Raw genomic sequence first — 12,937 nt, 5'->3', positions numbered from 1 at the left:
CGCATGCTTTCAGAGACAGAGTGGCTGATTAAATACATCTGGAGCACTGCTCTTTTATCAATCATTGATAAAATAGTGCCTTTTGAATATAAACTTTGGGTAAGCTTAACCACACAATTCAAACATGTCCTTTTACAAGCCTCAAAAGCAAAATCTGTTGGAAAAGAAGAGGAACCATGGTAAAAAATAACACCCATTCCCTTCCACTCCAGCCCCTTGAAGAGTTTGATGTTCCGCTGAAATGAGTGATTAAAGCATAGAAAAGCCAGTTAAAATATTTCTAGATGATACATAAAGCTTTATCCTCTAAGGACGTAATCCAGAACTATGCTCCCGCTCATTTAATGCCTGAGCCCTGAAGCACCAGCTGGGAGTTCATCCGGATTCCAGAGGGGACTGGCTGTGCTCCGCGGTGCCACCCAGCACCCGGAGCGAGCCCTCGTCTGCTGGGACCAGGGTATCTTGATACTTGGGGGACCTCATCCCCCCATGGTGCTGTGCAGGGGGGCAGAGAGGGCTGGACAATACCCCCCGGCCCCGTGTTTCACCTGGCGCGGTGCAGAGGAGCCCCGCACGGTGCCTAACGGGGTGAAGCAGCAGACACCGAGCGCATCCGAACCGGGCATGGGAACGGCGCGGCGCCGAGCCGCGGAGGGCAGGGCGAGGCGGGGGACTGCCCAGCCGCGCCTGCCCGCCCCGGCCCAGCCTTCCTCAGGGCCGGAGCGGGACCTTCCCCGGTGAGCGCAGCCCCGCCCGCCGCAGCTCCCGCCGCTGAGTTTGCTCCGGTCCCTCAATTGTTTCGCTCTCACAAGAACTTTGTTTACAGTCCCTGGTGCAGCGGGCGGCATCCCCCTCTTGTGCTTGCTCCGGGCTGGTGTTCGCCGCAGTCCCGCCCGGCACTCGGGAGGTAAGGCACGGCTCGGCTCACTAAACTATAGCATGGTCTACCTCAGCTCAGTTTAGCTCGGCACGGCTAGGCTCAGCATACTATACTATAGTATACTAGCATGGTCTGGCACGGCTCAGCTCAGCTTAGTTTAGCTCAGCACAGCTCAGTTTACCTCAGCTCAGCTCAGCACGGCTCTGCTCGGCATGCTATACCGTAGCATGGTCTAGCACGGCTTGGCTTAGCTCGGCTCGGCACAGCATAGCACGGCTCGGCTGGGCTCAGCTCGCAGGCGCAGGACCCGCACACGCTGAGTGCCCGCTGGGATCCAGAGCCGCTGCTGCCCGGCAGCTCCCGGTTCCCGGCGCCGGCGGGGCGTGCTGGGGTTGCTCGGGCCCTGGTCCTGAGGCGGTTCCCGCACCGCTCCGTCCTGCGCCGCGCAGGGTTTGCCCCAGGGGCTGGTGTTACAATGAAAAGCCCCGCGGTGTTGGCAGCCGGAGCCGTGCTTTGGGCTTTCCTTGCCTGTTCACCGCTCCTCTCGCTTGCATAGGTGTGCGGGGACAGGAGCGACATGCGGTGCTTTACCTCCCTGTTTGTGGCGTGTTCCAGACGCGTTTGAAAGGTTTGCAATTTGCAGATAACATAGTTTGTTTGTGGAGGGGTCTGGCTGGCTCGCATCTATGTCTGGAAACAGAAAAAGGTGTGAGAGCTCAGACCTGGTAATTATTTTACCGAAAAACTTGGTGGTGGGTACTTAGGGCATCCCAAGGCTCAGAGAGTTGGCACGGGTGTAACGTGTTCTCCCGCCTGTAGTTCAGGGCCTGATCCTGGAGCCTGGTAAGTACAAATCCTAGTTCTGTGTTTCCAGGAGCATTCACATGGGAAGAGCTGCGGGATTATGTTCGGGGTTACCACAGGCTGCTGGATTCCAAATGAACTCTGGCTCTCCACTCAATACAGGAGGACTGACTTCTTATACTGGTTTCCGTAGTCACTTTAACAAACCCAAGTATGAAGCACGAGCATTATGATTTATTAGAATGTATATAAGCAAAAAAGGGGTGTCTGAAATATTATGCAAGACATAGAGCCTCAGGTCTGTGAGAAAGGAGAAAACTGAATGTGTCACACTGGTTCTGAGTAAATGCAAGAACGGGGAAGGAATTGTGGTGGGTGAGAAATACCAGCTCGTTGCACTTGCACAGAGAGCGTCAGCATGTGGGAAGCCTCTTGAGAGAGCACCACATTGAAATGATTCCCGGTTAAAATCTTGGAAGCTGAATGTAGAGATTCCTTGTATTTCTGCTTCTTGGCTTTGTGGTGAGGGAGGAAAGGAAGAGAGAAGAAATCTGGTCTGTAAAGAGCTGCTCTGTCAGTCAGGGGCTTGATAAAGACATTCAATTAAAAACTGACCTGAAGTATTTGTGGTCAAATCAAATCCAGAGAAATGACTGACATAGAGATTAATCTTTGCAGAGAATGATGCTGGCTGAGAGGCACGACTGTGCTGGGAAGAGCTTTTCAAACAAACGTAACCGTTCTTATCATAGGTGAGCAAGTTGCAAGATCATTCCAGAGGTCTGCTGTTGGTCTAATGTAACCTGGATTATTTATCCAAAGTGGCAGTTTTCCTGCGTTTCCCTCCAAACTTTGCAAAAAGTGAATCTAATAATGAATCTAATAGAGTGACAAGAATGTACTCAAGGAGATAAGCAAGGAGACCTTTATTATTAGCTAGCTTCATTAACCAGCTAATTATACTTTAGCTGTGTCACAGGCTTTCCCCAAGGATCAGCTAGAGGAGAGCAGCAGCAGTTTGTGCCTGTAAACATTTGAGAGCTGTTAGCATGGTCTAAGCAACTTAAAAAGAGAAAAAGCCCTTAAAGTTTATCATTATACAAACTTATCTTCATGAGTATATTCCCATCCCCACTGAGGACTCTTGATTCAGTGCGGAAATGGGCTTCCATAATCATGCCCATATAGAAAGGGAATGTTGAGTAAGATTAGCAACATAAATCTCTGCTGCTTCGTGAGTTTTACCCAGCTGCTCGTTGACTTCACAGCTGTTTCTGCACTTGATAACAATTTCCATCGCTGTTCTGCTGCAGAGTATCCCTTGTCCCTATTGGAGTAATAAACCTTGTTCTTAAAAATCCAAATAACAGAAAATAACAATAGCAAATATAATGGACTTATGTTTATTACAGCGAGTTCTTGGACTCAATTAGTTTGCCTGTTTGTTTTTCTGAGAGGAGTTTTTGGGTTTATATTACTTAGGTTTTGTTACAGTAGGGGTTTTAGTGGGAAGCATGTTGTTGTTGCCAGTTTACAGCTGGGAAAACCAAAGCACAGGGAGATGAAGTGATTCGCTCAAAGAAACTGGAGACAGAATAGGCAAACCCCCAAGTACTCCAAGTTGTGATTCACAGAAGTGAGCAATAGAAATGAAGTTAAATGAGATTTATGACTACAGAAATTCCCATGCATTACTTTGTCCTGCCTGGCTCTTTCTGGGGTCTTGCCTGGGTTGTGATGCTCATCATTGAGATGTCACATCATCAATGAAAAATTACATAGGGCCATAAATGTGTGACTGCTACCAAGAAGAGAGGCAGAAACCCCTGGGAGAGCCAGAGGGAGAACATCTCCTCCTTCTATTCGGTTAGCAGCAGGAGTCTGCATACAGCAGGAGCTTTGTTCTTAAAAAGCTGACAAATATCCAACAACTTTTCTTGTAGGAAACTTCCATGCTAGAATATTGTAACCTCCAATTCATCATTCGGCAGCATCTGACACTTCAAAGCCTGGAGCAGTGCTTACTGCTGCGTGACTCTCCCTTGAATTGACATACGAGACATCTCAAGCCGTCTTCCTCTGCTTACTGAGTCAAGGGATTTGTTCCGATGGATTTCTCCTGGACCTGGTAGGTGTGTGTGCTGCTGGATTTCATGGCTTTTCAACTCACATTTATTAGTGGGTAAGACATTCCTCTCTCCTTTATCTGGCGTTAGCCACAGATTGCCAGAGAAACACATTCTTCCTCCAAGTCTCCGTAGCTCCGTGAGGCAGTACTCGTGGTGTGATTAGTGAGAGGATGCTGGTGCTGCTGGGTATCTTTGCCTAAATTTCTTACCCTGAAACTTGAACCAAGTCACCTGTTGGCGTAAGTCAGAAGTGACTTTGCTGGCAATGAGGATCTAGTACCCTGTTTTCTAGGGCTGAATACCTTTACTCCCACTTTAGATAGGTTCTGTTGTTTGTTTAACTTAGAGTATTTCAATAGAGGCTTGTTTATTTGTTTTATATGAGCGCCTGTCTGCTTACATCCTATTACAGGCAAGAACTGTGCTTCTCGGAAGCCGACAGGTATTTTGCCATTGACTTAATTTTGGTAGTTCAGGAGATTTTTTTTTAAATACATGCTAGTTTTGGCTGTATAAATGTGTCTCCTTTCTTCAAAGACCTCTGTACAAGACATCTAGGAGATTTAATGCTCATTGGGGATGTGTCTAACACAGAGGGAGAAGGACTCTAGAGACAGAAGTAAATATACTTTGACTGAATGTTAAAGTTTTTCAGGATAATCATGTTCACTATGACACCAGTTCGAAACCTTTTCAAGTTCTTGGGAACTTTCCCTATTTCTGTGACTGTTAGAGAGCGTGTTTGGACTTTTGCACAGTCATTAAAATGTATTTGGAAGTGTAATACCTTTTATATGGAAAATGGTTAATTTTTTTCCTGCCTCAAATGTAATACTAAAATGTTGAGCTAATTGAATATGGCTATCAAATATCAAAGATTAGCCATATTCAATTAGTGAGATCAAAATAAGGTGACATTTAGGGAGCACGTTCTCCCATTGTGCCGAACTTCTGTGACATTTAATGGGTAAGTCATGCAGCAACATAGTGGCACCAGTGAGTCTGACTGCCATGGAAGACATTATTGAGAACACAGAACTTGGGCTCAAATCCATGTGGGGACAGATCCATAGTGCTCTAGAGCAACCCCATGGCTTTCCCAGGCTCTTTCTCTCTTATCTAAAAGGCATTCGACCAGGCATTGTAATTTGAAGGACAAAGCAGCAAAACCTCTGAGAACAAATCTGTTTGCTTTGTCCAATAAGCACTGATCAGATCCTGTTCCTGCCCTTGGAGATACCAAGTACCTTCACAGAAATACACAGAATCATGGAATGGTTGTGGTTGGAAGGGTCCTCTGGAGGTCATCTGGTCCATCAGCATCCCTCTCAAGGAGGGTCACCTGGAGAAATCTGTCCAGATGGCTTCTGAGTATCTCCGAGGATGGAGACCCCAAAACCTCCCCAGGGCAACCTGTTCCAGTGCTCAGTCACACTCACAGTAAAGTGTTTCCTGATGTTCAGACAGAACCTCCTTGTGTTTCAGTTTGTGCCCATTGCCTCTTGTGTTGTCAGTGTGTGTGCTCAGTGTGTGCTCAGTTGTGCTGTGCTCAGCGTTGTCATTAGGGAGGCTACTCTGTCTTGTAGCTGCTGAGCCCATTGTGGGATTGAGCCCTGAGGATAGCTGTGTACAGTGAGAAACTCTACTGAGCTGAGCACTCTTCTTTAGAGCAGCAGAACAAAAGCTTTGTCAAGCCAGATCTGAACTTTCCTTCTGTCAGTAGGGTTCAAGGGAACTCTGATGCAAACTCTCTGACTAGATACAGAGTGTAGCCTGTTTGTGTGTGTGTTTAAAAATAGTGAAATCCTCTTTCTTGCTAAACACACAGTTACAGGAGGTACTGAGATATAAAACCAAGGGCTCTCCACAATGGATGAATATATCTTAGCAACAAGGGTGGAGTGGTGGGAAAGGAAAAGGAGAATACAAGTATCTGGCAATTAACTTCCTAGTCACAGATGTGAAGGTGATAAAAGTGATAAAAGCATTACTGCATTGCCAACGCTCTTCCTTCTTCTCTGAGCTGCATATCATGCTGCTCATAAGAGCCAAAGCTACACAGCCTGTACCAGAGAGTGGTGGTGGAGTCCTGTGAGCGACACACAGAAGGAAAACCTAGTGCTTCCCTGGTGTCCCAGTCTCTGCTGTATCTGTTGGGGTGCACTGAGCACACAGCCGTGGTAGCCTTGGCATTGTCAGAGGCTCACTGGCCCCCATACCACCACATTCCCAGCAGGAATTCTGAGGTCTGTTCATGGCTGCCTGTGTTGTGGAGAGTCATGGGCTTATCTTTCCCTGATCAGGTGGACTCCAGTTGGGCACTGGGCACCGGGAGACAAGAGCTGTTTTGCCTCGTAATGCAGATGCAATCATGTATCTGTGCATGTCGTCTGTAGGACTGAGAGTGTGTGTACAATGTGGAGATAGGAAGAAAGCAACCTACTGTTACTAAGATGAGTGAGTGTGACTGTAAATCTCCTTCCCACACAGTAACATGGATGTGGTTTCGTGGACTTGAATGATTTCCCCATGGAAGGCGTGGATTCTCCAATGTTGGACACTTAAAATTCGGCTGGGCAGGGTGCTGGGGCATCTATTCTAGGTCATGCTTTGCCAAGAAAAGCTGGACCAGATGATCCTTGAGGTCCCTTCCGACCTTGTATTCTGTGATTATATGACTTAAAAGGGACCCATTACTTTTGCTTTCTGCTGGCATTTGCTGAGTGCAGGGAACTGTCTTCATCTCCATTTCCCCCACATCCATATCTAGTTGCGACCATTCGAATTCTTCACTGAGTAGTACTTGTATTGGGAAGGGGTTCACTGTTCAGTCCTGATTTTTGCTGGGCCAGTTCTTACCCATGTAATTGTGACATGCATTGGAGCAAATCTGCATAGTGTGTGTGTAGAGGTGTATCTCTAAAGAATCACTGTGAAAAAGTGTGTGAGCGAGAGTATGATTTTTAACCAAAACAGTCCATGAGCTTTACCTCCTCATCAGAAGATGTAATGTCATTGAAATCTAAATTCCATCCAGAAATACCGACTTTAGGATGTGACTTAACGTAAGATTTGGCCCATGGCACTTTGAGGTCGGTGTCTGTCTTGGTCTGTGATTCTGGTCTTTCTAGCACATGCTCATGACTGCCATAAGAATTTATTCAGATCCTCCACAAGCAGTAGTGTTAAAAGGAAGCTTGTCCATAACCCCTTGTCACCCATTTGTCATGCAACAGTAACACTTGGTTGAACTCGTGCTCTTCTCTCCACAGTGCAATGTGTGGTCAGCAGTGCCTGCTCTAGCCGAAGAACTGACAGAGACAACACAATCAAGATGACAAACGAACCTATTAAAGAGATTCTGGGTGCTCCAAAGCATCCTGGTACTGTAACCATGGAGAAGTGTAATAACAATGACTGTGTGATAACCACCATCCCTCTTGTCAGTGAGTGCCAGCTGACCGCAGCGACAGGGGGAGCAGAACTCTCCTGTTACCGCTGTACCATTCCCTTCGGGGTGGTTATCCTCATAGCTGGCATCGTGGTTACTGCTGTGGCATACAGCTTCAATTCCCATGGATCGATCATCTCAGTGTTTGGATTAGTCCTTTTGTCATCAGGACTCCTTTTGCTGGCTTCTAGTGCAGTGTGCTGGAAAATCAGGCAGCAAAACAAGAAAGCAAAGAGGCGGGAGAGCCAGACAGCGCTTGTGGCAAATCAGAGAACCTTGTTTGGTTAAAGACAACCAGGGGAAGGCTGGACAGTAGGCGGAACCTTTGTAAGTCAACTTGACTATTTATCAATAGGAGAGATTGCAGGTTTTAATTTAACTTTGGAAATGAACTGAAGTGGAAATGGAACGGTTTAAGAAATACTCTTTGAAACTCTGCAAGTGCTCTTAATATTTTTCTTACTGCAGACTTGGTAGCAATTCTTTCCAAGACGGAGGAAAACCCACTTTTCCTGTACAGAAAGCGGTGTCATCCTGACTGCCATCATCACAACTGCATTCTCCAACATGCTGATCGTGTTGGAAAGGGACTTGTGAGAACTAAGAGAATAATTTGAACTGACTTGAAATGCCAGAGATCTCCTTAAAATACACACTGTGACATTGGACCAAGGGAGAAGTCGTAGCATTTGAGGTGACTACAAGCTTATGGCCAGATTGTGACTTAAATTGTAGCTCAAAAAAGAAAAAGCAATAACAACCAAACACTGCAGATTGCTCAATAAGCTGATTCTTATATTTTATATAACTTTTCCCTCCCAATATCTGTGGTACTTACCCCCTTTTTTAAACCAACTAATATTAATTTTGTTTTACTATTGAATAGAAATAGGTAGAAATATGTAATGATATTGTCTAACCTAAATAACGGGGTATGGTTATAGCTTAAAACATGAGACTTTTTTGGTTTTGTAAATTAAAATGGTCAGGTTTAGCACTTTGGATTATTTTGCTATAAAAGTAAAAAGTAAATTTCATTAAAATAATATTCAGTGCTGCTAGACCTTTAGAAAATCTTTTCTTGCTATCAAGATATCTTGTATCTTCAACTTTGACTGCTTTATGATTCTATTTTTGTAGAACAGTAACTGTGAACATATGTACTGCTGATCTCTTCCCAAAATCTCTGTAGAGTATGGATTGTGGTTTGATGGCCCATTCCTCTTGCAGGTTGATTAACAACTCTGTTACTGGAAAACCATAATGGTCAGTTCTGCAGACACATACTGGCATGGTCAGTTTTAGACACAACTATTAATAATTACTTGTGGCAGCAAAGTCATCTGTGTAATAGGTGTTTGCTGAATGAGCTTTGGGATTGTGGATCTTTAGAAAAGCAGGTGCCAGGCATCCCCTGTGTGTGTCTGAGATGTTTGATTCTGTAACTCTTGTGTTCCAGAGGTCCCCCAGCTTTTTTTTCAGACAATGAATAATTGAGGTGCTGGTCCCAAATTGAAGCAAACCAGAATGTTATTTCTTCATCTGTAGCTTGAAGGACAAGTGGTGCAAAGCCAAGTCACAGATTTCCACCCCAGCACATGTGAGGGTGTCAGAAGGCAGAGGGGCTGCATGGAGCCTTCTTTCCCTCTTTGTTTTTTTGGGGGGGATTTTTGCCCTTAATTTCTCCAGTCTCAGAAGGGCTGTGTTATTTATTTACACTGTTGCAGTGGGTGAGGCTGGTACTAACATGCCTCCTCTTTGCCCTCTGGAGACCCTGGCATCTACAACAGCGGTGATGATGCCACTGCAGAGCATTCCTGCCAATCAGGGGGTTGCCTTCTGCAGGTCATCCCGGAGCCATATGCTTCACTGCTGAAATCATCCCACACCCTGGCTTGGGTGCCACTTTTTCATCTGCCATCCATGGTTTAAGCTTGTTACATCCATAACCTATCCCTGGATTTGTGAAGTGCACTTCATGTTTTAAATAGAGCAAGCTATATGTACGGGAGGGGATGTTTGGAGCCAGTATTTGCGTTGCCACACTCCGTGGTTACCAGACGCTATAATAAAATCACTTGCATCAGAGGAAAGCTGACAACACATTTTAGCACTTCCACGGCCCTAACTTAATCACGGCAGGAAGCTTTCCTGCTGCTAGGAGAGCATGTTGCGTCACCAGAACATCTGACACCGGTGTCTAATGTCAATCACTTTGCTTAAGGTCATTAAATATATTAGGGTGTCCCCTTACGATGTACAGGTTTTGCATGAGTGACAATTCATGGGAAATGCATAGCATGATAAATAATGGAACAGGTGGAACTAAAGTGGTGTCTTTCCTGTTTAAAATGAGAAAAGTGATTGACATCAGCAAAGCTGGATAAGCTAAATAGGGCTGTTTATTTCTTTCCCCCCTAGGAACACAATAGTTTTTCTGACTCTTTCTTTCCCCTCCCCATTTCTTTTTTTTTCTCAGTGGAATTTTGCAGGCTGCTGAGGAGAGAATTGCAGGGGGGATGCAGTGATTTCCACTACACACGTGGAGCAGCTCAGCCCCATCATTCCCAGTCTGTTGTCCTCTGCAGAAGTCTTTGCCATACGCGGGTCGTCCCTTCGCCACTGCTGTGATAGAGGCGAGCTTGCGTGCGGCGTGAGGAAGGGAAGCAGAGGTGCAAGGTGAGGCTCTGCTCCACGTCAAAAGAAAAGGCCAAACTCAGTGGAACAGAGGCAGTGGGTTTTCTGGAGCATTTTCTTTTTCCCAAGAAAAGTACGTAAGAGCCAGAGTTGCTCAGCTACTACTAGAGGAGGTTTCCTTTCCCTCATCTCTACTCTCTTTTATATTTACCTTGCATATACAAGGACACGACAGAGTGCCTGCACCACCCTCTGCCTTGCCATGTGTGGGCATCTCGGCATTAAGCAGCATGTAAGCAGTGACAGCCAGCATTGTGCTGACCCTAGCCGTGATGCCCTAGCAAGCAAAGCTTCAGCTACTGCATGTTGTCCCAGGATACCAGCTAGCAGACAGGTTGAGAGGCCTCTAGCTAATACAGGGCTGCCATAGCACACACTGCTGAGCTCAGCATCATCAGCTCTATCCCAGTGGGACAATGTACATGCACAAGCATCTCCGTATCAATCAATGAGTGAAAGTCTGCACAGGAATTCAGTCTTGTTTGTCCTTTATTCAGAGAAGAAAACCAGTAACTTTATGGAGAAAAATCCCAGCACCTGGTCTTGGTGTCCTGCAGGAGCAAGGCAGAGGCTGTGAACAGTTTAGTCAGAGACCTTTATGCTGTTGAAGATGTTTTTACATGTTTCATCACTGAATTGCCACAAGGCCTTAGAAACTGGCACAGACTTCACCACTCTGATTTGTGTGCATTGATTTTGGGACAATCTGAAGTAGCAGTAGCATCTTTTCTGAATGACCAATGACAACATCCAACACAAGTCTTACAGTCTATGTTTTTTCTTCCTGCAAATCTACATATTACAGACTTTTTCATTACTATCTCTCTCCCTGCACCCCTGGTGCTGATTCCAATATAGGAGCAATACCTTCTTTTTAGCCCTTAAACCCCCAGTCATTCTGAGGGAGGTGTTACATGAGTGCAGTGTGGCAGGCTTGGCACCTTCATTTTTCCAGAAACTGGTGATATTGTTAGATCTGAAATGTTTTTTACAAGGGCACATCTGCAATGCTTTTTACAAGGGTCAACCCCCTCAAACTGGTCAGCTACAAACAGCAAAATTTCTGCTTCAGCTTCTGAACCCCGTGACCTAATCTGGATAGATTTGGGGTTTCATGCCTGGATGCTGGGCCAGGCAACCCACCAAGTCTTTGCTACAAAGCCATTTGGAACTCCACAACCACTGTTTGGTGTTTCTCATGGGAACCTGAGAGGCAGAAGTCAGCGTGGAGGATGCAACCCTGTGGAGATCACAATGACTTTCCAGCTCAGAAACACCTTCCCTTCTGATGTGAAAACGCTTTGAATGCGACAAATGGTATTTCAGTTCTGGGAGAGGTTGGGTGGGAGCTGATGCAAATTTTATTGTCGCAATTGCTTGTCTCTCCCTTCCTGAAAGCTCTGGCAGCATTGCACAAGCAAAATTGCCCTCACAAGGATAGAAAATTATCTAATAGGGGAATTGTGCTGGTGCACCGGGCAAACGTTATGGTGATCTTAAATAATAATTTCAAACCCTAAGCACAGGAAATTGTGTCTGTAACTACACCCTGTATTGCTATTGTACACAAAGCCAGTTATAGCCCGGGACAGTATTTAAAATAATAATCAGTTTAGGATGACAATGCTCAGTATTTGTTCAAGTCAAAACGCCCAATTTACGATTCCCCAGTCACTAACGTGTCGTGGTTTGTACGTGACAGTGGCTCTAATACCAGAATTTGCCAAAAAAATAAAAAGAGAGAGAAGGAAAGGGTAGATTCATAGACTTGTGTCAAGAATTATGTTTCTCTGCCTTGGACACTCGGGAGAGCTCCTGTTACCAAACAGCGAATGTACAACACTACTGCAGCTCGACAGAACAGGAACCGCGCTCAGAGTACGGAATGAAGAAAGGCTTGAGAGTCTCATCAGGATCCGGAAGGGTCAGGCCAGGAACAAGCCCTCTGGAATATCCCGTATTCTTGCCTCAGCTTTGCTTATCCGGAGCCAAAGTCCAGGGCTAATGCTCCTTTAATATCTGATGTGGAGCTTGTTGCATACTATTAGCAGGTTTCACCTGATCTGTTTTTACAATGGGCTCTGAAATAATAAGAACAGAACAATATTGGCAGCCATCATTTTGCATATGTATTTCCAATACCTCGGATGCCTTTAAACTATAGGATGTTTTAGCTATATCAGTATAAATCTTTGTCAATTACAAAGGGCTTTGATATGTAAAAGTACATTAACATACCAAGAATTGCACTGTATGATGTGAAACATTATATAAATCCTGGAAAAGTTCTATGTGTAGACTAAATCTTACAGACTAAAATGTATGGGAGAACAATGGTCTTTTTTAAAATGCAGAATCAACTTGAATTTTTGGCTTTTATTCAGGTTGTTGATGTCACTATTAACATAACAGAGGAGCTAATCCTTCCTCTTGTGAGCAGGCAGTTGGAGTCCTATTGTCCTAACTCCTGCATCCAGAAATTTGCATTTGTGGCAAACATGGTATTTTTGCAAAACACTTTTTTGCGTGTGTTGATTGCTTCACTCTTCTGTGCTTTCTAGATTAAGAGAAAAATGTATTAAACTTTAAAAATAGAGAAAAAGAGGAAAGAGAACCCAGAACAGCAAATGTTGGACACTGCATAAAGTCACGGAGGGATAGCAGAGCTTTACACACGTACCTTGTTGAAAGACAGAGATTTTTATAAATATGTAAGTCTTGTTTCTGATACATCCTTGGCTGTATCCTCAGTTTCATTCCTATAAAATGCCTGAAGTCCCCAGGTTAAGATCAGTCTTAGATCTCACCTCATATTTCTTCTCCTTTTCTGTTTCCCAGGAACCAGTTAGCCCAGCAAAAGGCAGTTTAATTTCTTGCCGTCCTTTGCAATCTGACTGAAATCAAGTGGCCATTTGGGATTTGCAGAGGCAGTGCCCCCATGGTTTTGGAAGTTATAAGGCATTCAGCCACAGTCTA

At 45.0% G+C, this 12,937-nt stretch overlaps 1 protein-coding gene across 2 annotated transcripts; it reads left to right on the top strand.

Moving 5' to 3' along the window:
* The first annotated feature begins 739 nt into the window (after positions 1–739).
* Positions 740–12,478, top strand: TMEM100 (transmembrane protein 100). Of its 2 annotated transcripts, XR_003994339.1 has the most exons (4): positions 740–907; positions 3,628–3,812; positions 7,086–7,958; positions 9,744–12,478. XR_003994339.1 is itself a non-coding variant. In XM_030506180.1 (3 exons), the coding sequence occupies exon 3, from the start codon at positions 7,148–7,150 to the stop codon at positions 7,550–7,552; it is 405 nt and encodes a 134-aa protein (XP_030362040.1). In that variant the 5' UTR covers positions 740–907; positions 3,628–3,816; positions 7,086–7,147; the 3' UTR covers positions 7,553–8,710. The 2 variants fall into 2 exon arrangements, 1 of the variants encoding a protein (XP_030362040.1); XM_030506180.1 differs by lacking the exon at positions 9,744–12,478 and having other exon boundaries at positions 3,628–3,816; positions 7,086–8,710.
* Positions 12,479–12,937: the final 459 nt, after the last annotated feature.

This window comes from Strigops habroptila, chromosome 14 (genome assembly GCF_004027225.2).
Source record: "Strigops habroptila isolate Jane chromosome 14, bStrHab1.2.pri, whole genome shotgun sequence".
Classification (NCBI taxonomy): Eukaryota; Metazoa; Chordata; class Aves; order Psittaciformes; family Psittacidae; genus Strigops; species Strigops habroptila.
This window is presented reverse-complemented; position numbering and strand designations above follow the sequence as displayed.

What these genes read in the sequence shown, in the direction of transcription:
- TMEM100 (XM_030506180.1), top strand. Translation starts at nt 7,148, where the DNA reads ATGACAAACGAACCTATTAAAGAGATTCTGGGTGCTCCAAAGCATCCT.